The following is a 24421-nucleotide window of genomic DNA, read 5'->3' on the forward strand; positions in this document are numbered from 1 at the left end:
TCGACGAAAACATGAAATGGTTTGTTCCAGTCCGGTGGTTGAACTACCGGAACCTTTGTCAGCATCTTCTTGAGACATTCGTATGCATCTTGTTCTATACTTGTCCATATAAAAGGAACTTTGTGTACTGCTGTATGTAACGGAATAGCAATGTCTGCTAGATATCTCATCATTCTACTGTGCCACCGAATTTGACCCAAAAATCTACTTAGAGCTTTAGCATTTGTTGGTGGTGTTGCCTCAATAATTGCTTTAACTTTGTCTGGGTCCACTGCAATCCCTTCTTGACTGACAATATGCCCAAGTAATGTACCACTCATTACTCCGAATGCGCATTTGGCCGGATTTAAACTAAGACGCCCTTTTCGACATTTTTCTAAACATAGCCGTAAATGCTCAAAATGATCAGCTTTCCGACTATATACTGCAAAATCATCTAAAAACACCTGCATGAAAGCTGGAATATATTCCCCGAATATTTCCTGTATTACCCGCTGAAATGTAGCTGGAGCTGTTTTTAAACCGAACATCATGACTACTGCCACAAAGACACCCCATTCTGTGACGAAAGCTGTCTTTTCCTGATCTTCCGGATTCATCCGTACTTGGTTGTACCCACTGAACCCATCCAAGAAACTATAAATTTCATGTCCCGCTACTGCATCTAATATCCCATCTGTGAATGGCAATGGAAACGCATCCGTAATTGTTGCTGCATTCAATTTTCTGTAATCCACACATACGCGAATTTTCCCATTCTTTTTCGGGACTACTACTATCGGACTCAGCCATGTTGATTTTTTGACGGGTCGAATAAATCCTACTTTTAAGAGTTTATCGATTTCTTCTTTTACTTTGATAGCATAATTCGGATTCAACCTGTACCTGCGTTGTTGTACTGGCTTTGCATCTTTATGCAAATTGATTTGATGTTGACAAAAAGCGGGATCCAGACCTTTCATATCGTCAAACGACCATGCAAAAACATCTTTATATTGTAATAGTAATGTTGTTAATGTCCGTTTGTTATTTACCGTCAAATCTCTAGCAATCAAGACTGTTTTTCTTTCAGCATCCTCTACTCCTGCCAAATCGATTTCCTCCAATGCTGAGGCTTGCACTCTCTGAGATACCTTCATTTCCTTATCTGTAGCTTCTTGTTGCATTCGTATTTCTTTCATTGTTTGCTCATCGATTGGCACTTCTTCGTGTGAGTCTACATATGGTGTTAATGCTTGCAAAATATCTACCTCAAATAGAGGGATGATTTTTTGATTATCATCAAAATATTGACTTTCTTCTTCCTCGTCCAATCCTTCCATCATATTAACTGCTTCTGCATGTACAGGTAAACTCTGTTTGCTTGTTGTCACTTTGTTGTGCGTCGGAATCCTGACCTTATTTTTTCCTTTCCTAAATGTTAGCACATTTTGTTTCCAATTTTGTTTAATATTAGCTGTCTTTAACCATGGTCTCCCCAATAACAAGGGGTATGCTCCCTGTGTTTCTAACTGCAAAATTACTGCCGAAATCTGAAAACTGTGTCCCCCGATTATTACATCCAGTTGTCGAAGCAACCCAATCGGTCGTACCGTACTTGTATCTGCCATTCGTAACCAAAACGGACATGCTTCCCATTCCGTGATTCCCAGTTTTTCACATGTAGTTTTGTTAATCACATTAACACCCGAGCCTCCATCTATAATCACATTTCCGATTTCTTGCCCGTAAAGTATTACCTTAATCGACGGATTCTGTTCATCCATGATCGAAGGGTTATTACTTGGCTGATTGTAGTGTACTGCTATTTGTTCGGAACCTTTATATGCAATTAATGCTGCCACTTTTTCTGTAAACCTTGGTACTAACTTAAGTAAGCCCGTAAGTGGCAATGACACTTGGCAATCAGCCAACAGTTTCCAAGTTTCTTCCTGGTCCTTATTCCCCAATGACTGTTGTACAGCGATGTCCTGGTCAATGTTATTGTCTTGTAACATTTGATTCACATTACTTTGATTTGCTTCATCCACCCATTCTTTTGCCGCCTTCCGAACTTCTTCCTGAATTTCCCACTCTGATTGTTTGCTTTTGCTGCGTGTCGTTACTTGCTGAACTTCCGGTATTACCATATTAACTGCTGGACCCTTTCCTTTAACCGGACATTGATTAGCATAATGGCCTAGTTGTCGACAAATGTAACAAGTGGGCACAAATGTTGCACTGGCCTCTCCATGTGCAAATTGCCCGTTATTAAATTGCTGCTCTTCATTACCATTCGGGTTTTGTTGGTATTGACGTGTAGCTTTTGGTTTGTAAAATCTCTTGTTTTTATACCGATTCTGCCTAAATTGTTCAGTATTATCATTTGGTTGTGCTATATTGTGTGGTATCCCGAACTCCTGATTTGGCGGAAAATTACTCTGTTGAAACATTTGATTATTTTGTGGAACGGTTTGATTATTATGTTGAAAAGTCATATTACCCGGTTGAAATGCCGGATTTGATTGAAATGTAGAATTCGGTTGCACATTCGGACAGTTCTGTTGAAACCCTTGAAATGGTGGGTTACCTTGTTGGAAATTTTGATTATTGTGTTGAAAATATTGATTCGGATTCTGTACGAATGGTGGGTTGGATTGAGCAAAACCTGGTTGAAATGCTTGAGTCACTTGAGTGGGTTGCATATTTTGTTGTGAAAAGATCTGATTTGGCTGTAGAACCGGATTCTGTTGTACATTTTGCTGATTTTGTGAAAAATTATTATTTTGATAACCATGGAACAGATTAGTGTTATTTTGGTAACCATTGTCAGCAAAAATTTGTCGTACTGACGTCGTAGTCTTATTAAGCAGATTATATTCACATTGTTCTACGGAATGTAATTTTGAATGACATATTGTACAATGTGTTCTTAACGTACAGTCAATTGCCGAATGCCCCGTATTTAAACAAGTGGTGCATTGAACTGCTTGTCGAAATTGTAACTCCTCCATTGTTGGTAATGTACGGTGTAATGCCGACATGTCCATACTCTGAACATTGACCGGTGGTCGACCCATTTCTATTGCTTTATCAATGACTTGTTCGATAGTCTGATTTCGAAAATCGAACACTTTCAATGTCGTTCTTAATGGTTCTTTTACAGCTTCTAGAAAGACTTCTTTTAATTCCTTATCCGGAATCGGCCTTGAAATCTGAAGCTGTAAGTTCTGAAATCGTATCACAAACTGAGATACTGTTTCATTTTTTTCTTGATATAACGCATAAAATTGCGCAATCAAATCCTTCTGCGGAATTTGTTGATGAAATAATTGTAAAAATTTACTAGTTAACACTTCAAAGGATGGAAATCCTTGAAGACCGTTCTGCGCAAACCAATTAGCGGAATATCCGTCTAATGATAAGACGAACTCATCGATTTTTGACTTATCTTCGGCATCTGCCGACAATCGCTGAGCTCCATGGTTAATTTCCCATGTCGTTAAGAAATCCCTAACATGTGCTTCCGCATCTGTTCCTTCCCGGAACTTAGAATAAGTATAAGGCATATCGTCCCAAATGTCGTAAAACGATACCTCTTCCGTCTGTTTTTCGTCTGAAGGTAATTGATCAGATAAGTCAGGAAGTTTCGACCACTTTGTGCTTGATTCCGGCTGTTCTTGCGCAAGGAACGCTTGCTGCACTACCTTCGTAACTGACCTTGTACGAGGGCGCTTACAACTGACCGGTGCCTCCTCTTCATACGACATCCATTCGAATTGTTCTCTGCTTAATTGCAGATGTAACCGGGCGTGCCAAAATTCTTCTGTGTTAATCGGCTAATTACTAACTACTACCGATACAGAAGAGTGAACGTCGCTACTCAACGTTCTAACAAGGAATTGTGTTTTACGAACGGATTTATACTATATTAATCGGTAATTACCGTGATCGTTACTTAGTTATAAATTAGGAAGCTTACACTTAAGATCATAGACAATAGAAGGAACACAGAATCCGTACAAGATATTCCTAACTTAAACTTATATTACTAAATAAAACGACCTTTCTTACAATGCCTTCGGTTCCCTTTTATAGGTATACCGAAGGTCTTTTCTCATCAAGAACTATTCCTACTTACTATCAAGATTTACAAAATCGGCTAATTACTAACTACTACCGATACAGAAGAGTGAACGTCGCTACTCAACGTTCTAACAAGGAATTGTGTTTTACGAACGGATTTATACTATATTAATCGGTAATTACCGTGATCGTTACTTAGTTATAAATTAGGAAGCTTACACTTAAGATCATAGACAATAGAAGGAACACAGAATCCGTACAAGATATTCCTAACTTAAACTTATATTACTAAATAAAACGACCTTTCTTACAATGCCTTCGGTTCCCTTTTATAGGTATACCGAAGGTCTTTTCTCATCAAGAACTATTCCTACTTACTATCAAGATTTACAAAATTATCTAACTAACCTAGTTCTCTTCGTTTACTGCTAAGTCATTGATCCGAACAGTCGATCCGAACCGACTCTGTTTTCGACGCTTTCCCACTTGTTCGGTAAAACTGACTGTCCGGGTCCGGGTAACAGTAGTCGCCGAAGTTGCAGACCTGCAACAGGTTACCACAAGGTCAAAGGGCAAGGCGACAGAATGGGAGACACAAGAGGCCATCCGGAAGCAGGCAATGGAATGGGTGAAAAAGGCAAATAAGCGAAATATAGCAGAACTTACGTAGTAAAATGAGAACACTGAAGAGCTCGTCAGCGGTAGTCAGACTGAAAATGCGACATGGCAGGCATTGCAGGAGTGCCAAATCACGTTGCCATTAGGACGACTCCTGCAACTAGTGCCTAGATTCACAGAAGAACTCAAGACAGGCATGACGGCAGGAGAAACACCACCGGCACCAACATTCTTCTCAAATCCGGAGGAGGAACCGGCGGTGGTAGACACAAACAGTCCGACGATCACAGCCATCATGAAGGGAAAGGAGTTACCCGGAATAGTAATAGATGGAGGATCCGATGTCAATGTGATTAGACTCCGAACATGCACAACCTTGGGAATCCAAGAGTGGGAACCATGCCCGTTCTGGCTACGAATGGCGGATACAAGCTCAGTGCGACCGATCGGCTTGATACGAGATTTGGAAGTAACAATCGACAGTCACATTTCGCATCTTGGCAGTAGTGCTACAATTACAGGCACAAGAAGCTTACCCGCTATTGTTGGGGAGGCCGTGGCTAAAAATGGTGCACATTAAACAAAACTAGAGGAAGAATATAATCACCTTCCGGCGGGGAAAAGCAAAAGTACGGGTACCGACACAACCACGGATGGGTACCGGGAAGAAATTGACACCCCTATATGCCGAATGTGTCAATATGCTAGACGGATTAGCAGATGAAGAGGTGGATCAATACTTGCAAGATAATCCGAAGATAGTACCTCTGTTCGAAATCGACGTAGCTGAAGTCGTATCACCATACATACTGCCACCGGACGGAGCAGACAAAGAACCAAATAAAGAAGTGATCCGGGAGCTACGGCAAGCACAAGAAGCACTGTAAAGAGAAATGGCCGTATCACAACGGGTTAAAGCATCCCAACTAGAGGAGGTAAATCTAGGGACTACGGAAGAGGCGAGACTGGTGGAGATAGCCAAGGAAATGACTACGGAGAACAGAACAACGATGACTACACTTCTCAAAGAGTTTCGGGACGTGTTTGCTTGGTCCTACGAGGATATGAGAGGGCTCGATCCTCAACTGTATCAGCATCAGATACATTTGAGCAAAGACGCCAAACCGGTAGCACAACGACGGTACCGGATGAATCCAAACTACGCCGCCAAAGTCAAGGAGGAAATTGACAAGTTGTTGAGGGTTGGCTTTATCCGTCTTGTAAAGAAATCTACACGGCTGAGCCCGATAGTAGTCGTACCAAAGAAAAATGGCAAAATTAGAGTATGTGTCGACTACCGGAAGCTTAATGCGGCGACGGTAACTGATGCATTTCCACTTCCATTTACGGATGGAGTTTTGGACGCAGTTGCCGGCCATGAGGTATACAGTTTTTTAGATGGATTCAGCGGATACAACCAGATCCGGATGCACCCCGATGACCAGGAGAAAACGGCTTTCATCACTAAATGGGGAGTGTTTGTTGCCGTAGTGATGATGTTCAGACTAAAAACGGCGCTGGCAACGTTCTAGAGGATCATCATGGAAATATTCGGAGAATTCATACCGGCATTCATGTGGGTGTTCCTCGACGACTTCGCCGTTTACAGCCGGGAAGGAGACCACCTTTAGCACCTCCGATTGTGTCTAGAAAAGTGTAGGGCTTACCGGCTAAGCCTGAATCCAGCGAAGTGTGTATTCGGCGTGTCTAGCGGAAGGCTACTAGGGCACATTGTGAGCAAGGATGGCATTGCCGTGGATCTGGACAAAGTAAAAGCAATCCTAGAGGCACTGACACCAACAACGGTAAAGGCATTGAGCCGTTTCTTAGGCCAAATCCGTTGGCATAGCCGAATGCTCCGGTATTTGGCAGACCTAGCTACACCACTGCATGCTGCGGTACACCGAACACCGTTCCAATGGACCGACACCGAAGACAAGGCGTACTGGGCACTCAAAGTTCTATTGTCGCAAGCGCCGGTACTGCAACCCCCGGATTGGGCGAAGGAATTTCATGTGTTCGTGGATGCGTCCGACATTGCAATCGGGAGTGCGCTGATGCAACTTACGGAGCCAAGATGGTACCGGCCCGTATATTACGCAAGCGGAAGTTATCCCAAGCCGAACGAAATTATTCCACCATGGAAAGGGAAGTTTTAGGCATGATCTACAACGTAACAAAATTCAGGCATTATTTATTGGGAAGAAAGTTTTCCTTCCATGTAGATCATTCGACACTCCTCTACCTAGTGTCCAAAGCGTCACTTACCGGTAAGTTGGCCCAGTGGACTTTGCTATTACAAGAATTCGAATTCGAGATATTCCACCGACCCGGCCTACAGCATGCGGTAGCAGATTATTTAAGCTGGTTAGATTCCGGCGAAACTGGCGACGGAGTACCGGACGAGTTTCCGGATGCTGAGCTATTTCGAGTCACCACGGAAACGGTAACAGATGAAACGGTGGCACCAGAAGATAAGTGGCTAACAAATATGCACCAATTTCTGAGCACCGAATTGCCTCCGGAGGAGATGAACCGGGACGAGAGGAAACGCCTGGCGGTACAAAGCCGACACTTCTGTTTATTACGGGACATGCTATACCACAAAGGTGCGGACAGTATATGGCGACGAGCTGTGCGCAGCGACGAGAAAGAGGTAATACTATGGGAAGCACACTACGGAGTCGCCGGAGGCCATTATATCGGGGATGCTACGGTAAGGAAGATATGGCAAAGTGGCCTATGGTGGCTGACTACATTGAAAGACGTAGTCCGGTACGCGAAAGAGTGTGATCTATGCCAGAGAATGGGCCAGCCAACGGAACAAGCTAGGATGCCGCACCAGCCAGTACTACCGCTAGAACAACATTCTCTGCAGTGGTACACAAGCGCAGTACCCCTTATTATCCACAGGCCAATGGACTTGCCGAATCCACAAATAAAACGCTCCAGAACATCCTGTTAAAGATCGTCAATGAAAACTGGACATATTGGGACACGAAGTTGCATAGTGCACTATGGGCATACCGGACGGCATACAAAATGAGTATCTGGTCAACACCATTCCGGTTGGCATTTGGGCTGGAAGCAGTAATGCTGATCGAATTTCAGGTTCCGAGTTTGTGGATACAGGTTAGAGAACGACTAAGTGAAAAGGAATCGGAAAACATCCGGTTAGCCGCATTATGTGAACTAGAAGAGCATCGGATAGCGAGTCTCATGCAGTTGGAACTGGAGCAGCGACGAAGGAAGGCGTTCGTCGATCGGCACTGGAAGGGCAATGAGAAGATGTTCGGGATCGGCAAGCCGATACTCGTATTCCAGACCCGGATGGGTCAGATGCCGGGAAAGCTACGATTCCGGTGGACCGGACCGTATTGGATAACGCGGGAATTCAACGGTTCATACCAGCTCGGAATGCTCACTAGTGAGATAATGGACAAATGGGTCAATGGGTTTCGACTCAAACCATATTGTGGACCCATGCCATAGAATCCATTCGAACAGAAGGAGGATGATGCAATAGTAGGAAGCAGTAAACAAGTACCCGACAATCAGGCGGAGCTGGCGTTACCGAATAGCGACAAACAAATGGTTGGCAAACGTGAATATAGGGCAAAATTGGGATACGGACCTAGTGCTTCCGGTTAACTAAAAATCAACTGTGTAAAAAAAAGAAAAAAGAAAAGTCATCATGCATAGGCAAGGAGTGAACGGGCACTTTGAAAAGGTGTGGTGGGTGGCTAATTAAAGCCTCTTTAAAAACGCACCGCATGTCAACCGACTGCTATATTAGTACAAGACGTCCATGTGTGGGAATCGAGAAAAGGCACCACGTATGGAGAAAGAAAACCTCTGCCACGTAGAGTCCCTTTCATTTCGCGAACACAGAGTTCTAAGCGCACACAGGCGATTACGAGTGATCAGGCGAGAGCAAGCAAAACACACAGGCGCACTAATCCTACCACAACCTACCGACTTCAACGACGACATGGAATGCATCTTAGTCTTAGAAGCGGCCAAGAAATGGCTTAAGCAACACGGCCTGGAGGGATTCTTGAGGATAGTCGAAGCACCGTCGCACGGAGATGCGGAAAATGTCGTCAAAGACATCGACACGGAGGTCATCACCAAAGGAGCCATCTGAGCTCTGACTAGTTTACCAAAAGGGGGAATATACTCGATCGACAACCCTTCACAAGAGTTGTTGACGAGGTATTTCGGAGAATACTCCCTGGGCATCAAGTCGTACCGCACGCAAGGCGGCGAAGACCTGTTGTTTCAGGAAATTGCTTGTGTACGCCACGAGTATGGTCATGTATACCCCCGACCACCGGCTATGCCTAGGAATAGAGCCAATTTGATCATAGCCACCTACGAGGGAGTACAAATGGATTGGCTGGTAATGATCACCGACGGCCTGAGCGTTGTCATCGTCTAAGTAAAAGATGGCAAAAAGATGTGGATAGCGGTAGCGCAATGGCTCACTCTGTTAGCACCACTGGTGGAGCCCATGAAACAAAGGAAGCGGGGAAGACCGACAGAATCAACCCCCAAAATAGCTTCAAAATGGCAGCAACTCATGGCTACCCAAGCGATAGGCTGGAAGGAGGCCGACACTTCACAAAAGGCGAAGGAGTGGCCTAATCGGAAGCAGCTAGCAGAGAAGGAGGCATCGATGGACACCCCGGTTGCGCCAAACGAAACAACAAGCAAAACAGCAACTGGACAAACCGTAGGGGCAGAACCCCTTGGCGGCCTTAATCAATAGCAAGACCCTAGAGGAAGAAGAGTAGGAAGACGAGCCTACCGAGACTCTGATACATCGTCGCCACAAAGGGGAGACATCAAGTCCGATGGAGGACATTATACTGGAACCCCTCCTTGAGGAGCCGCAGCCAAGGAAGGTGTCAGAACTGGTTCAACAAGAATTGGTGATAAAGCAATTGATGCGGCAGGACATAGCAGAATTAGCGGTCCAGGACACGGTAGTATTGGTGGATCAAGAACCGGTCATTGAATTGATGGTGTCGTCGCCGCAGCAGCAATAGCCAAAACCGGAGCGGTCGCTTGACGTAACCATCCATAATAGGCTCATGGCTAGTGAAGAAGCCATCCCACGACCAGAACCGGCACAACAACAAGGCACCGGCAGTCAATGCCTACGATGGATAGCAAAACAAGTGGCCGGGGTCATCTGCCAATTAGAAGCGGAAGAGAGAGCGCATGAAGACTGGTTGCTAGCCACAACCGAGGAATTAGATACAGCCCGGTCAAGAATCCAAAGCATGGAGCAAGACATAGAGAAGGCCAGAATAGAAATGGCCAAGTTGCTCATAGAAGGACCACGGCAATCAGAACTAGTGGCTCCAGTAACTTTACAGAACAATAAGACCCCGGTGACTGAAGCAGGCCCAAATACTAATAAAACGCTAGCACAAGACCTCGCCACATTACGGGAAGACATGGCAGCATAAGAAGCCTTACAAGCTAGGGAGCGAGAATTGAAAAAAGCGGCGGAGGAGGAACAAAGGAAGACGGACGACAGCCTCTGCCGAGCAGAGCAAACCTTGAGAAAAGGACATCAAGCGTATGACCGGCTGAAAGAAGAGAAAGAAAAACTCCTGCAAGAGAAAGAGAAACTCCGACGAACGGCAAAAGTAGAGATTGAGCGCCTCAAAGAGGAGCTCCGGCAACAAAAAGACCGAGAGGACCGTGCTCGCCGGCTAATCAATCAAAAGCTAAAACAAAAAACTAACAACTTCGACCGACTGCACCAGGATTATAAGCATTTGGATGCTAATGATAAGAAATTGATTATTGAAAGTGACCGGCAGCAAGAAAAGTGCAGGGAACTCCGGGAGGAAGTTAACCAGACCGTGGCAGCCTTGGTAGAGGAACAGTCGAAGGGGGCTGAAGTAGCAAAATAACTGGCGGAAACGACGAAAGAACGGGTAGAGCTGACCCGATAGCACTCGGAGGCAACGGAGTGCGCTTCAATTGCTCTGAACAAAGTTCAGACGACCTATCATACCTAGCTCACGCACAACAAAAGCCAAGAAGTGGCAACCGTGAGCCTGACCAAACAATTGAAGGACGAAAAATAGGCCGTGGAGACCAAGTCGAAGATGGGGCTGGGGCGAATCCGTGATCTGGTGCAGACATGGAGAGACCGGACAAAAAGACTGGTAGAAGAAAGTTTGGTTCAATGGTGATCTCAATGGGCTAAGCAGGCGGCAGAGTTACAATTGTTGCAATCGGATGCGGAGAACTGGCGAAAGAACGACGACGATTTCTATAAATTGGACGAGGAAAACATTATTGCCATAAGGAAGGAATTGTCAGACGACTTCCTATCATTAGCTGGGGACCAATTGGCGACGGTGAGGCGATTGGTGGAGCAGTTGGACGACGACCAACTGGGTACACAACTCCAGCTCGAGCAGTATGAATGAGAACGGCGACGGCAAGAAGTGGTCCGAAGAACTGCAGCGATCAATATCAATGATGAAGAGCAGTCTTCGGAGCAGGCGCCAAATGAAGTCGGAACTGGGGGAAACCAGTCATATGTAACTCAGGAGGAGAAGACGAACATAACTCCGGAGGAGCAACCGAACATAACTCTGGAGGAGCAGCCGAAGGATGGAAACCGGCACACCGAAAACCAGCAGCAGTAGGAGCCCAACCCAATAGAACCAGAACCGGAATCCTCGGGACCGGTAGAACCAGAGGGACCATTGGAACCGGAGAAACTAGAGGAGCAGGACCGGTAGAACCAGAACCAGAAGCCTCGGGACCGGTAGAACCGGAGAAACTAGAGGAGCAACAACAACAACAATAGTGGGAGCAAGAGCAGCAACCGAAGACAAAGCAGCTACCCGAGGAGCCTTTAGAACCCCTGGACCAAAGCATTCTGGACATTTTGGAAGAAGAGTAAAGGTTGAACCGTGGGATTCGACGTACAAGGTACTGTCCCACCGGCGTGCCATGTGTTGACCGGCAAAGACTTAAGAGCCGGATAGAGTCCAGAATGGGAAAGGGATAATTAATCTAGAATTATTATGATTTTGAGAAGCAAACGGACAGACCCGGAATCGGTATGCCGATCCGGATCCGGACCGGTTCGTAGCCGGTTGCCGGTTGGCACCGGTTTGTACCCAGAGCCGGTGACCTATAAAAGGACTCGATCTGTTTGTAATGAAATAGCGGATAATTAATAGAGTGTTGTTGTTTTGTATCTTAATCAATGTTAATTACCGTTCTGTGCTAAGTGTAATTCATCTTACGCGTGTATTGTGACTAATGATCTTGCCGATTAGTAACCGATTAGGGTTTCATTAATAGTTCGGTCTAAGTTTATCTCACCGCAACACCCTTTGGTGAAGTGTCTCAAGGGGACACCCTATGTTAGGGCATTTTCCAGCCCCTAGCGATAACAAAGGTCGATTATGACGAATCGACTATGTTCATGGCCCCTTCTAGATTGATCGCCATTAGTAGGTATAGATTCGTTTACTTGCATCCGCAACCGATTTTTCATGTTCCCTCGGTTGATCATCCATGAAGACTCACATAGAGTCATCCGATACACGGATTGGCTAGCATGCCAATGGAGACTAGACTCCTTTTTAGCTCAGGTACGTGTCGGACTTAGTGCAAGATGATTGAATTGTCGTTCAGCAATTGAATGGGAACCTCGTCGATCCCTGCTATTACGCATTCTTGCCCATTGTTGAGTCGACCTGTGTCGTCGGCTCCAGCCGAATAGTCTGAGAACCATTCGATGTTGGGGGTCATGTGAAATGTGGCACTGGAATCTAGCAGTCAAATTCGTGCACCTTGCACACTATATAGGACTTCTCCGGTCGATGAATCTTCTTGGGAGAGCACTTCTCCTGACCGAGATTCAACATTATTGACTTGGTTGCCAGTAGGAGAATGATTCGAATCAGATTGTCCCTGTGTCCGATCTAATTGTTGATCGTTCTCCTTTCTTTTTATTGACCAATAGTCGGAAATATTATGACCAATTCTACAATGGGTGTAGAAAACACTTGACCGACTATTCCTTGGCTTCGTCTATAGTGGATTATCTCTACTTCTCAGTTGACTCGGTCGAGTAATGGGCTTCTACCAATTCATAGTGAGAACCTGTCTGATCATTTCATCCAGATTCAAACTTGGACAGTTGTTGGCGAATGTCGTGCATAATACTTCCCAACTCGCCAACAAGCTCGAAAGGAGGGCAAGGGCTTTAACTTCTTCTTCGACGTTAATCCCTTGGGAGGAGAGCTAAAGGTGTTGATGTGGGAGGTCACTGGATCTATCTCTCTCATCTTCATATTGAATAATTGTTGAATGAGTATGAGCTTCAATGAGGAAGACTTTTTCTCATACATGGCTTGAAGTTTCTCCCACAAAGAGAATGTTGATGTCTCCTTCACCATGCTGAAATAAACGTTTTCAGCTAGGTGCATTCGAATGGTAGATCTAATGATTTTGTCCAAATATCTCCATTCTTCAGCTGACATTGAAGCAAGTTGACTATTGTGTCGAATGGCTTCTATTTCTCGCCGGATTATCACAACTTGCGTCATTTCTGACCTCAAGTTGACCTTGAGGGGGAATGTTGAGCGGACAAGCTCAACCTAATCTAGATTGGCTGAGTAAGCCGAAGTCGGATAGGTGTCTGGAACCAAGAGCCGGATCGGATTGTAACTGGTAGGCCGTTAGAGGCCCACGACTCCAGTCTAGTACATAGGCATATTTTTGGGAGTTAGTGTTTGTCGCTCAATACGAGCATTAAAGTACTTGTTAGTACTTTAGTCAATCCTTTAAGGAGTTGTATAAATAGTGTTGTCAAGCACAATTTTATGTACAAAGTGTTTATTCAGTTTTTGAATATAGAGGTTGACTGTTGTACTCTACCACTGTCTCTCCCGCGTATTGTTTCAAGCTTTCCATTAAACCTTCATTTCTATTTTCTGTTGTTATCTGGCTGAGCTAGTTTGTCTACACTTCCACACACTAACTCTTACATGGTATCACAACGTGATTTTTGAGAATCCTCTATTGCCGACAATCGATGCTTACAAACAAACCCTAATACCAGGTAAAGAACAAGAAGGAATGAATGGATAGAGGAATGGCTAGCTCGCTCCCGATGGAGAAGCTCGACAGAACCAACTATGCATCTTGGTCCTACAAGATGCACCTATACCTACTCGGGCATGGTTATTGGAGTTATGTCGACAGAGCTAATGATGCAGCACCGGATGCGACACACAGGGACTTTTCGGCTTGGGAACAAGCGCCAAGCAAGGTAATGTATTGCTTCGCATTCAGTGTCGGTGATCAGCTGCTCAGCCATATCTGGGATGCCAAGACACCAAAGGAAGCTTGGACAAACCTGAAAAGGGTTTTTGTTCCAAGCACCATGACCCGGAACTTGTAACTCAGACAGGAGTTGAGCAACATTAGGTAGAAAGACATGTCAGTGGTCGACTACACAACCCAGATCAAGGAGATTTGCAACTCCCTTGCCTCCATCAACGTGACCATCAAGGAGGATGAAATGGTGCAGGTTTGCCTCAGGGGCTTGGGGTCAAAGTTCGGAGCATTCCGAACGACGGTATGTATGAGGGAGAATACGTCGTCGCTTTTCGACTTACAGTTGATGCTCCTTGTAGAGGAGAACCACGCGGGTGCGTCGACGAGTATGCACACCGACAACAAGATGTTGTATATGGAGGATGAGAGACCTCATGGTCATGGTAGATGAGGCGGATCGGCGCGCAATGGAGGCGGCCGACAAGAGTAGATTCGAAGGCACAAATATGGTACCGACATCAGTACCGGACCCTTCACAAGCAGGGGGGTCAATGTGGCATCAGGAGCTGGCAAGGGAAGACCGCAACAGACTACTGGTATTGTGGCCGAGAGGGCCATAGAGGAAGTGAGTGTTGGAAGAAAAGGGTTGATTCAGACAAAGCCACATCGAGCCGGAGAGACGCAGATAGGCGTCACTGATCACACTTCATCGGAGGCTCAAAGGGAGCTGGATGAGGACCGGCCCTCATAATGAAGCATAAGGCCAACTGAATTGGGGTATCCGACTCGAAGTCAAAAGAAGTGTGGTATGTGGACTCCGGAGCTTCAAATCACATGATGAACCACAAAGAATGGTTCTCCTTTCTTGAGAAGCCAGAGAAGCAAGTGTTGGTCGAAACTTTCACGGATGAACAATTGGAGATAAAGAGATGGGGAAGTTGATGAGATAGGGAGATCGAGAAGTTGATGACAATGAGTAAAAGTATCTATTCCATGACTAGTGTTGATCTCCTTGATGTTAACAAGGGAGATCAACCCTTTTTATACATGTAGTGATGCATGATAAGCATGCTCATGCCTAGTCTTACATACTATAATATCAAGCATACTAATTCTTGCATGCCAAGTCTTACATACTGAGTCTTACATACTAGGTCTTACATATTGAGTCTTACATACCACGCTTTATACAAAGGTTTGAAGTCTAAAGTTTGTCTAGGAGAAATATATATATACAAGGGCCTAAGGTTCACATTCGAGTCGATGTTTATGATAGAAACTGGAGACGACACCCCACTTCCCATTGTGCATATTGGGAATGTCCCTCTGAGCCATGTAGCGCCAGAGAGGAATTATGAGGAACGTCCTGCATGTTCTAACGATCACCAATGAAGAATTATATTGGACAGCTTGTCGGCTACACAGATGCCGATTGGTCTGGAAACGCCGATGATAGCAAGTTTACATCTGGTTATGCGTTTTCACTTGGAAGCGCCGCGGTCGCCTAGAGCAGCAAAAATTTGCCGAAAGTGGCACTGTCGAGCACTGAGGTTGAGTATAGAGGAGCGGCAGTCGCAACATTCGAAGCCATTTGGCTCAAATGGCTATTAAAGGATCTGTGTGTGGAGGTGTCTGATATGATCGTGATCTATTGTGACAACCTCGGCAACATCCAACTTGCGAAGAACCTCATCTTCCACGCCTGGACCAAGCACATTGAGGTGCACTATCATTTTGTCCGCGAGCGCGTCCTTTCATGTGAAGTCTAACTTGTTTATGTTTCGACTGATTGGCAGGCTACCGGTATCTTCACCAAACCTCTCGGCCTGGACAAGTTGCGGCAATTTTCGGGCATGCTTGGTCTCCAACACCTCGATATACCGAACTTGAGGGTGAGAGATGAAGCTGAAAAGGAGGAGAGAAATGATGATGTCTAGAAAGCTGAATCAGATGACGAATTCAATTTCGGACCGACTAAAGAAGTCAGAATGTTTGGATCGGCTAAAGAAGCCAATGACGAATGGACATGTGCAGAAACATCGGCCAAGTGGAGACTAGTTAGACACATGGGGAGCAACCACAAGGGAAAGCCGAAACTAGAGCCAACTGAACCAAGGGGTGGAAAAGCCGAGAAAGGCAAGAGAGGCGGCAGAGTCGAAGAGGACAGAGCCGACCAAGCGAAGGCAAGACCAAGACACGGGCAGATATGGTTAAGGGCCTGAAGGAGGACGAATCAGAGACAATCGATTCGGACAAGGGCTGAAATGATTCGGTCAAAATGTTCGATTCGGAGGAGCCGAATCAACTGGCCAAGTGGGCGAGAGGGCAGTCGAAGCCAACACCGACACGAAAGAGCTGACGGGTCAAGGAGCGCCACTACTGTGACAACGAGGGAGCTGACACGGGCCAAGGGAGTAGACAAGCTGACCGAGAAGGTCAAGGTGTGCGGGACCGGATGGGTCGAGGAGCGTGAGCAAGTCGTGAAGACGCTAGGAGAAGTCGATAGCAAGGGTCAGGAAAGATAGACACGACAATCCGACCTCAAGTTGAGCTTGAGGGGGAGTGTTGAGCAGACAAGCTCAACTTGATCCGGATCGGCTGAGTAAGCCGGAGCCGGATCGGTATCCGGAACCAAGATCCGGATTGGATTGTAACTGGTAGCCCGTTAGAGGCCTACGACTCTAACCTAGTACGTAGGCATATTTTCGAGAGTCAGCGTCGGTTGCTAAATACGAGCATTAAAGTACTTGACAGTACTTTAGTTAGTCCTTTAAGGACTTGTATAAATAGTGTTGTCAAGCATAGTTGTATGTACAGAGTGTTTATTCAGTTTTTGAACATAGATATTGAGCGTTCAACTCTGCCTCTGTCTCTCCTGTGTATTGTTTCAAGCTTTCCTTTAAACCTTCATTTCTGTTTTCTATTGTTATCCAACTAAGCCAATTTGTCTACGCTTCCACACACTAAGTCTTAGAGTTAGGTTATACACTTAGTGGTCAAACTTGAGAACCCACGGAGAATCTTGCTAATGCCCAACTCTCATAGTAAAACTTCATCATTAGTATCTTGATATAACAAATCCCAATTCGTGCATTGCGACTCACAAAACTCCTTGAAGGAGGAGAATGTTCTCATGAGAATATAAAACCTCATAGGTTTTGGAAATTTATAATGTATGATCATTATTGGAATATTTCATATATGGTGTTGAACACATTCACATTATTATGACACAATGCTATAGTTAATGTGTGTTGAGCGGCAAGCTCAACCGGAGCCGGATCGGCTGAATAAGCCGGAGCCGGTAAGCGAGACGGATCGGGCGAAACGGATCGGTATGACGGTGAGCAACCGAACCGGCAAGCAGTGGAGGCCGGGTGCAATCTGTAACCGGAAGCTACTAGGTAGCTATAGTCTCGTAGTAAGTGTCAGATGCTCGTGTGAGCATTGAAGTACATGGTACTTTTGTCAGTCCCAAGAGGACTTGTATAAATAGTGCTACTTAGCACAGTGTGTAGACAGTGTCTTGAAATAATCTTGAAATTGTGTTCTGCTCTCTCTGTCACTCCTCTCTCTCTCTCTCTCTGTGTTGTTCTTTGTTTTACGCTTCCGCAAACACTCACGTTTACAATGTGGCACCTTGTGAGATAGATATGTATGATCTCCAATAAAAAAGGATGCATGATAGCCAAATGGTAAGCTTGTGTAAGATTGGGAGTACTATATGTTGGAAGATCTCAATGTTAAACCATTTTGCCTCAACATGTGGTTTAACATGGTAGCTCTTGCTCTACTTGTCCATGATAAAATTACTTTATCTTATTTTCCATCATGATCCACGCTTAATTTTGGCACCAACCCTTGGTAGTGGCATGGCAAGTGAGTAAACCTATTCTAATACTCTGTTAATGTGATGAGGCATTTCTATTGTTGAGACCAAGTAACATAGATAGATTTGACTTTAGTTCTCAGTTTGTAGTAACTTCTTATTAGTTAATGCCAAGACATGAGATTTCCTCAAGTGATTTTCCATAGGTTACCACTTGAGCAGTTGTGATAGCATTTATACTAAAATGGTAGCATGTGAATTCTTTCTCACTAATGGAACATAGTTTTAAGCAACCAAAGATGCGAGGTTAATGACAAAAAAGAAGGATGAATGATTGCATTTAACAAGTATATGGATGTTTGTGAGACTATAGGGAGGGGGGTATTTAGGGAGGTTTGTGAGACTATAGGGGGTTTGTTTGTAAATGCTTTTTTATTTTACCTTTTTAGGTCCTTTTTACTACATCCTCTCTTGTTTATTTTATGCATTTTTATTTGTTTTGAGATATTTAATTACAAAATATCATGTACCCTATTTGGATATAATTGTTACAAATTGTATCAAAAGTTCAAACTAGTTGAAGGATAAAGAAATTTGAAGTTGTGATGGCCTATGTAAATGTCAACATCCCAGAGAAGTTGCATGGTGGAATTCAATTGTTGATAGCTTTTGGTCGGTCTTGCTTGAACAAGTTCAAGTATTATATGATGAATCCTTGATGTAGATCTCTTTCACAGAAGAAAATATTAATCCAAATGGTGCCCAATTTGCCTGCATCCAAACCAGTCAAGAGTTTGTCCCCAATCCTGTTTCTGCAGACCAAAGATCCAATGCATTGACATCCTAAATAGGCCCATCTTTCTTTTGCATGTCACTTTGCCCCTACGGCAAAACCAAGAAAGCATATTTGAAGTAAAAATAAAGTGGGCCTCAGATTATTTCCCACATATGCATTTTCCATCTTCAAAAATGTGAATGCGCCTTGCATCCTTGACCTGAATCACACGCTTCTCCATTTTAGACACAAGTGATAAAGCAAAATGACAGTCTTCACAAATACTTGAGTTCTTTGTGATACGTAGTGGCATTCCGTCGCATGAATTGATGAGGGCACATGTGACAGCCTGCATTTCGCTACATCCACATAGCCTGTTGCCCTTTTTGTTTTCTGAAACACGCCAATGCAACTGAGTAGAAATGCCTCCTTGTGATAGCTTTTGGCCAATATCCTCCAGCTTTGCATAGATACGTTCTCTTTGAGGATGATTATCGTCTCCCACCAGAAATGAATGCACATTGTTGCTTTTGTCAGTCCAATAAGAACAGATTGAAATCTTTGACGCTCCATTTCTCATCCTTAAATCTTCAACTTCATCTGCTTCTGCTTGCATACCAGCTGCTGCATATATGTTACTCATGCAGACATATGCCAAAGCATTGCTTTTATCCAGCAGTACCAGATTGGCAAAGGCCAATTTGCCAAGCTCCACATTTACCCACATTCGACAACCATCCAAAAGGGCCAACCACAATTGGAATCGATCAGAATATTGCACTCTCTTTATGGTTAGTATAGCTTTGTTGAAATGTCCAACATGGCTGTAAAGATTGACCATACAAGTATGGTGTTCTAAAGTTGGAATCAAACAGTAGACGGTAGTCATAGTATGAAAATAAGATTGTGCCTCTTCCACTAGACCTGCATGACTGCAAGCATTCAGCAAAACAAGAAATGTAATCACATCTGGCACAATGCCTTCAGTTAACATTTCATTGAACGAGGCAACGACCATTTTGACCTGACCTAGCTGACCATATCCAACCATTAATGCCGTCCAAGAGACTGCATCCCGTAATGGAAGTTCATCAAACACCTCTTTTGCTTTCATGAACATGCCACATTTTGCGTACATGTCTATCAATGCAGTGCCAAGTGATGTGTGTTTTGCTAATAATCCTAACCTTCTGATCTCAGCATGTATTTCTTCTCCCTTCTCAACTGATCCAATACTAGCACAAACCTTTAAAATGCAAGAATATGTAACCACATCTGGAGAATAGCCCTTCTCTTGCATTTCCCTGGCACAGTTCAAAGCTTTCATATCAAGTCCATGGTGGGCATATCCAGCAATTAGTGTAGTCCATGTGACTGTATCTTGTACTGGAAGCTTATAAAAAACTTTCTCAGCTTTTATAATTGCACCACATTTGGCATACATATCGACCAATGCATTTCCAAGTGTGAGATTGTTTTCCAATAGCCCTTCTTTATTGCTGATCTCTGCATGGATCTCTTCTCCTTTCTTGAGAAAACAAATGTTACTACTACAAGCTTTCAAAATGCATGCAAAAGTGATAGAATCTGGAGAAAGGCCCGAATCTTTCATCTGCGAAAAACAAATCAGAGCTTCATCATACAACCCTTGCTGGACATACCCAGAAATGAGTGCAGTCCAGGAGCAAGCATCATTTGACTCAACTTCATCAAATACCTCCTGTGCCTTTTCAATCAAGCCACACTTTGCATACATGTCCACCAATGCAGTGCCTAGCACAAAATCTTTTCCCAGTAAACCCTGCTTTCTGATCTCCTCATGAATTTCTTCTCCCATTTCAATGAATCTTAGGCTTCCACAAACTTTCAACATACATGCAAAAGTGATTGAATCAGGTGATAGACCCTCTTCTCGCATTTTTAAATATGAGTTCAGAGCTTCCTCACAAAGTCCTTGTTGAGCATAACCTATAATCAATGAGGTCCACGAGACAGTATCTCGTACAGGAAGCTTATCCAGAACTTCTTGTGCTTTACTTAGCACACCACACTTGGCATACATATCAACTAATGCATTCCCAACCATCAAATTATTTTTTAATAACCCAAGTTCACTAACCTCTACATGTATCTCTTCTCCCTTCTCGGACAGGCCTATGCTGCCACAAACTTTCAAAACACATGTGAAGGTAACTGCATCCGGGGTGACATCATCTCCTCGCATCTCTTCATAACATTTCAAAGCTTCGTTACTGAGCCCATGATGGCCATATCCAGTGATCAGAGCATTCCATGATACAACATCTCTTTCCTGTAGGTCATCAAATGCTTCTCGTGCTTCCTGTAGCATGCCACACTTTGCATACATATCCACTAATGAAGTACCGATCACAAGATTGTTTTGCAATATCCCATTTCCCCTCAGTTCTGCATGTATCTTCTGTCCATTGCTTATCGATCCGATGGTACTGCAAGCTTTCAAGAGACAAGAAAAAGTGACTTCATCTGGAACTAATCCTTGCTCCAGCATTGCTGGGAATAGGCTTAAAGATTCATGTCCCAATCCATGTTGAGCATACCCCGAAAGCAATGCATTCCATGAGACAACATCCCGCACATGAATCTCATCAAACACTTCCTGCGCTTTTACGAGCACGCTACATTTCACATACATGCTAATGAGAGCAGTGCTCATATAAACATCTTTCTCAGCCAATCCTCTTTGTATAATATGGGCATGAATCTTCCTCCCTTTACTCAGGTCCTTGTTTTTCCCACATATCTTTATGGAATGTAGAAGGGCAGTCCGATCAAACTCTTCAGGCATATTTTTGCCTCTGAACTGAACCTCTCTGTATTCCATCTGGCATCTTCTTAACTGTTCTAGGACCCATGGTGGACTTGTATAACATCCGCTTGGTCCACTTAATGTACTTGAATGGGATGGCCATAGATATCTATGTGTCTATCATTGCACAAAGAAAAAGGAAGATAAAAAAATCTGCATAGCTGTTTGCTTTTCCATGTGATTCTGTAGCATTTTTTCCGAGGCATACCTTTCTTCTCGGATCGTCACGAAATTGACTGGGGTCTCTGAAGAACTCCTTCCATAGGTAATCCGCATCTCTACCTGCCATTATTTCACGGCTCACCTCGGATGATGCAATCATGGACGTGGATACAGTTGTACCCTGCAAGGACTCCATGCTCAATCTACGCTCGAACTATATACACATCCTCCTTCAATTCTACACAACCCCGTATCGTGTGCTCCGGATCTGTTCGTTCTCTGTTTCAGCTGGGATCAGCGCGAGGGGAGGGAAGAACGCATGCAATACTAGTAGGGAACAAGAGCATGGAATTGGGGCCTGCGGATGAGTTAATGCAAGCTTTCTTCTGCTTCTGCTTCTGCTATTATTATCTTCTTCCCTTCAACAGATATGTATGTATGGTCTTCAACATTTTCTCTTTAGAAGGCCATCATCATCCCTTCGAATGTGTGATATAGAGAGAGAGAGAGAGAGAGAGAGAGAGAGAGAGAGAGAGAACAAAGAAATATATACATATTAACGTCTTCTTAAGACCAAATTTGGCCCATGAGACAATTGGTTTACAACAAATTTGGGGTATTTACGCATTCATCGAAAGTAAAAATAAAATAAAATATGACTTAAGCTAAAGAGTTCTAGTAACAAAACATGTTCTAGAAAAGAAATGGCTTTATACTAGGCCCAGTTTTATTTCCATCCAAGTCTCTCGAAAAGAAGTGGGAAGACAAAGGGTTTCAATGTGGATGTGGCCCTTGGTCCCAATGTAAAAGGTACCCTAATTATAGCCTCTAGGCGGCGCAACTCACGATCCCTTATCTTCTTAATTGTTTCTACTCCACGTCGAGTTGCTTTGAAGCCCAACATCCGAGGGCATTTGGTTGTTCTTTGCTTTTGTACTTTAGCAAGGGAGAGGCTGAGTGGTGTAGGTGTGTCCACATTTATCATCTCCCCTTGTTCTTGACAGGTTTCATTAGTTACATGTTGGTGAATATTAGAATGGTTATGGTTAACATTTTGTAGCTTTATTCTCTCTATGTTGTTTTAGCTCTAAGATATACCTACTAGTCTCTTTATATCTTGGGTATCTAATAGTTTGGAGAGGGTGGGAGAGGGTCCTAGTATGTCTTGGTATTTCACCCTTATCTCGGTGTAATTTGGACACCTGCATGTAAAGTGATGCTCATCTTCTATCTCTATGTGACATAATCTACATACCCTTTACTCTCTAGGGACTCTATTACTACGACCATTCTCAATCTCAAGTTGGTGAGATGATATCCTAAGTTGTCCAATGGCAACCCTTAGTGCATTTGATAAGAATGTAACTATATATTTTGGTCGTGTAATAAAACCTAACTTAGAGAAGTGCATGAAGTGTTTCTTATATATAGTACAACATTTTAGATGGAAGTGGCTCTCGTGGGGTGATCCATTTATATTGACTCTGTGTGTGTGTGTGTGTGTGTGTGTGTGTGTGTGTGTGTGTGTGTGCGTGTGTGTGTGCGTGTGTGTGTGTGTGTGAGAGAGAGAGAGAGAGAGAGAGAAAGAAAGAAAGATGTTCATATATATTAACGTCTTCTAAGACCAAAATTGGCCCATGAGACAATTGGTTTACAAAAAAAATGGAGTATTTACCCATTCATTGAAAGTAAAAATAAAATAAAATACAATTGGCCCATGAGAGAGAGAGAGAGAGTATGATGATCATAGTTGAAAAGTTATAGTTGGTAGTTTCCTAACTAAGAGAGTAAGAGAGAGAGAGAAGAGAGATAGATAGATAGATCGTGTAAAGAATCAAGTATGATTCTTGTGTAGCGGAAGATATGTGTGTTATGTGTATGTGTGAGAGGAATTAGAGGAGAGATGAGAGAACACAAGATAGATAGAAAAAGGAATACTCAAGAAGGTGTATATTTCACAAGTAGAATAAGAATTACAAAATGTAGCATAACAAGGAGTCACAACCGACTTAGTATGAAGTGTGAGGAGGGTGCTTTATATATAGTCACCCTCTCTCTTCATTAACTAACTACAACAACCACTCTCTCTCTTGGGGAATGTGAAGACTCATAGTCATGGGGAATATGTAACTCATTAGCTATGTGTCATAGAATATGATTCTATGACACATAGTTAATGTGTAGAGAGTAGTGGTGTGACTTTTGACCTTTGAGTAATCATAGATTCTCAAAAGGTGTGTTCACACGTTGCACTATGTTGAGCTTGATTCTCAAAACGCCTCCTCAACCTCAACTCGGGTCGGTTCCTTTTGATTGATGTCTGCTTCGGCTGATATCCGGTTCGGACGATCTCCAGTGTCTGCTTCAGCTCATACCTGGTTCAAACGGTATCTGGTTCTTGCTTGTACTCCCCCTGAAGCTTGGCAAGTTAGGGATCGTCAATCCGAGGTTTGACATGAATTGTTGAAGCTTGTCGGCTCCTAGGGCCTTGGTGAAGATGTCGACTGTCTGAAGATTCGTGTTGATGTGTAGAAGATCGACATCTTCGGCCTGAACACGCTCTCGAATGAAGTGATAGTGCACTTCGATATACTTTGTGCATGCGTGCAACACCGGGTTCCAAGCTAGATATATACTGCTCATGTTGTCGTAGTAAATGGGAGTCGGATCCTTGATGGGAACGCCCAGATCCTTCAAAATCCTCTTGAGCCATATGGCTTCACATGCAGCTACGTTTGCGCCCCTGTATTTGTCCTCCATACTCGAAAGTGCGACAATAGGCTACTTCTTACTA

At 43.9% G+C, this 24421-nt stretch overlaps 1 protein-coding gene across 1 annotated transcript; it reads right to left on the reverse strand.

Annotated features, from left to right (window-relative positions):
• Positions 1–18255: 18255 nt before the first annotated feature.
• LOC147856059 (pentatricopeptide repeat-containing protein At3g03580-like) lies at positions 18256–22025 on the reverse strand. The gene is made up of 2 exons (XM_087329310.1): positions 21674–22025; positions 18256–21582 (listed from the first exon to the last, which is right to left on the reverse strand). Exons 1-2 carry the CDS (start codon positions 21821–21823, stop codon positions 18778–18780), a joined length of 2955 nt encoding a protein of 984 aa, XP_087185436.1. The 5' UTR covers positions 21824–22025; the 3' UTR covers positions 18256–18777.
• Between the last annotated feature and the right edge of the window lie 2396 nt (positions 22026–24421).

Source organism: Azolla caroliniana, unplaced genomic scaffold, assembly GCF_043228905.1.
Source record: "Azolla caroliniana isolate FFs.n. ecotype wild unplaced genomic scaffold, voAzoCaro1.0.p SCAF_13, whole genome shotgun sequence".
Lineage (NCBI taxonomy): Eukaryota > Viridiplantae > Streptophyta > Polypodiopsida > Salviniales > Salviniaceae > Azolla > Azolla caroliniana.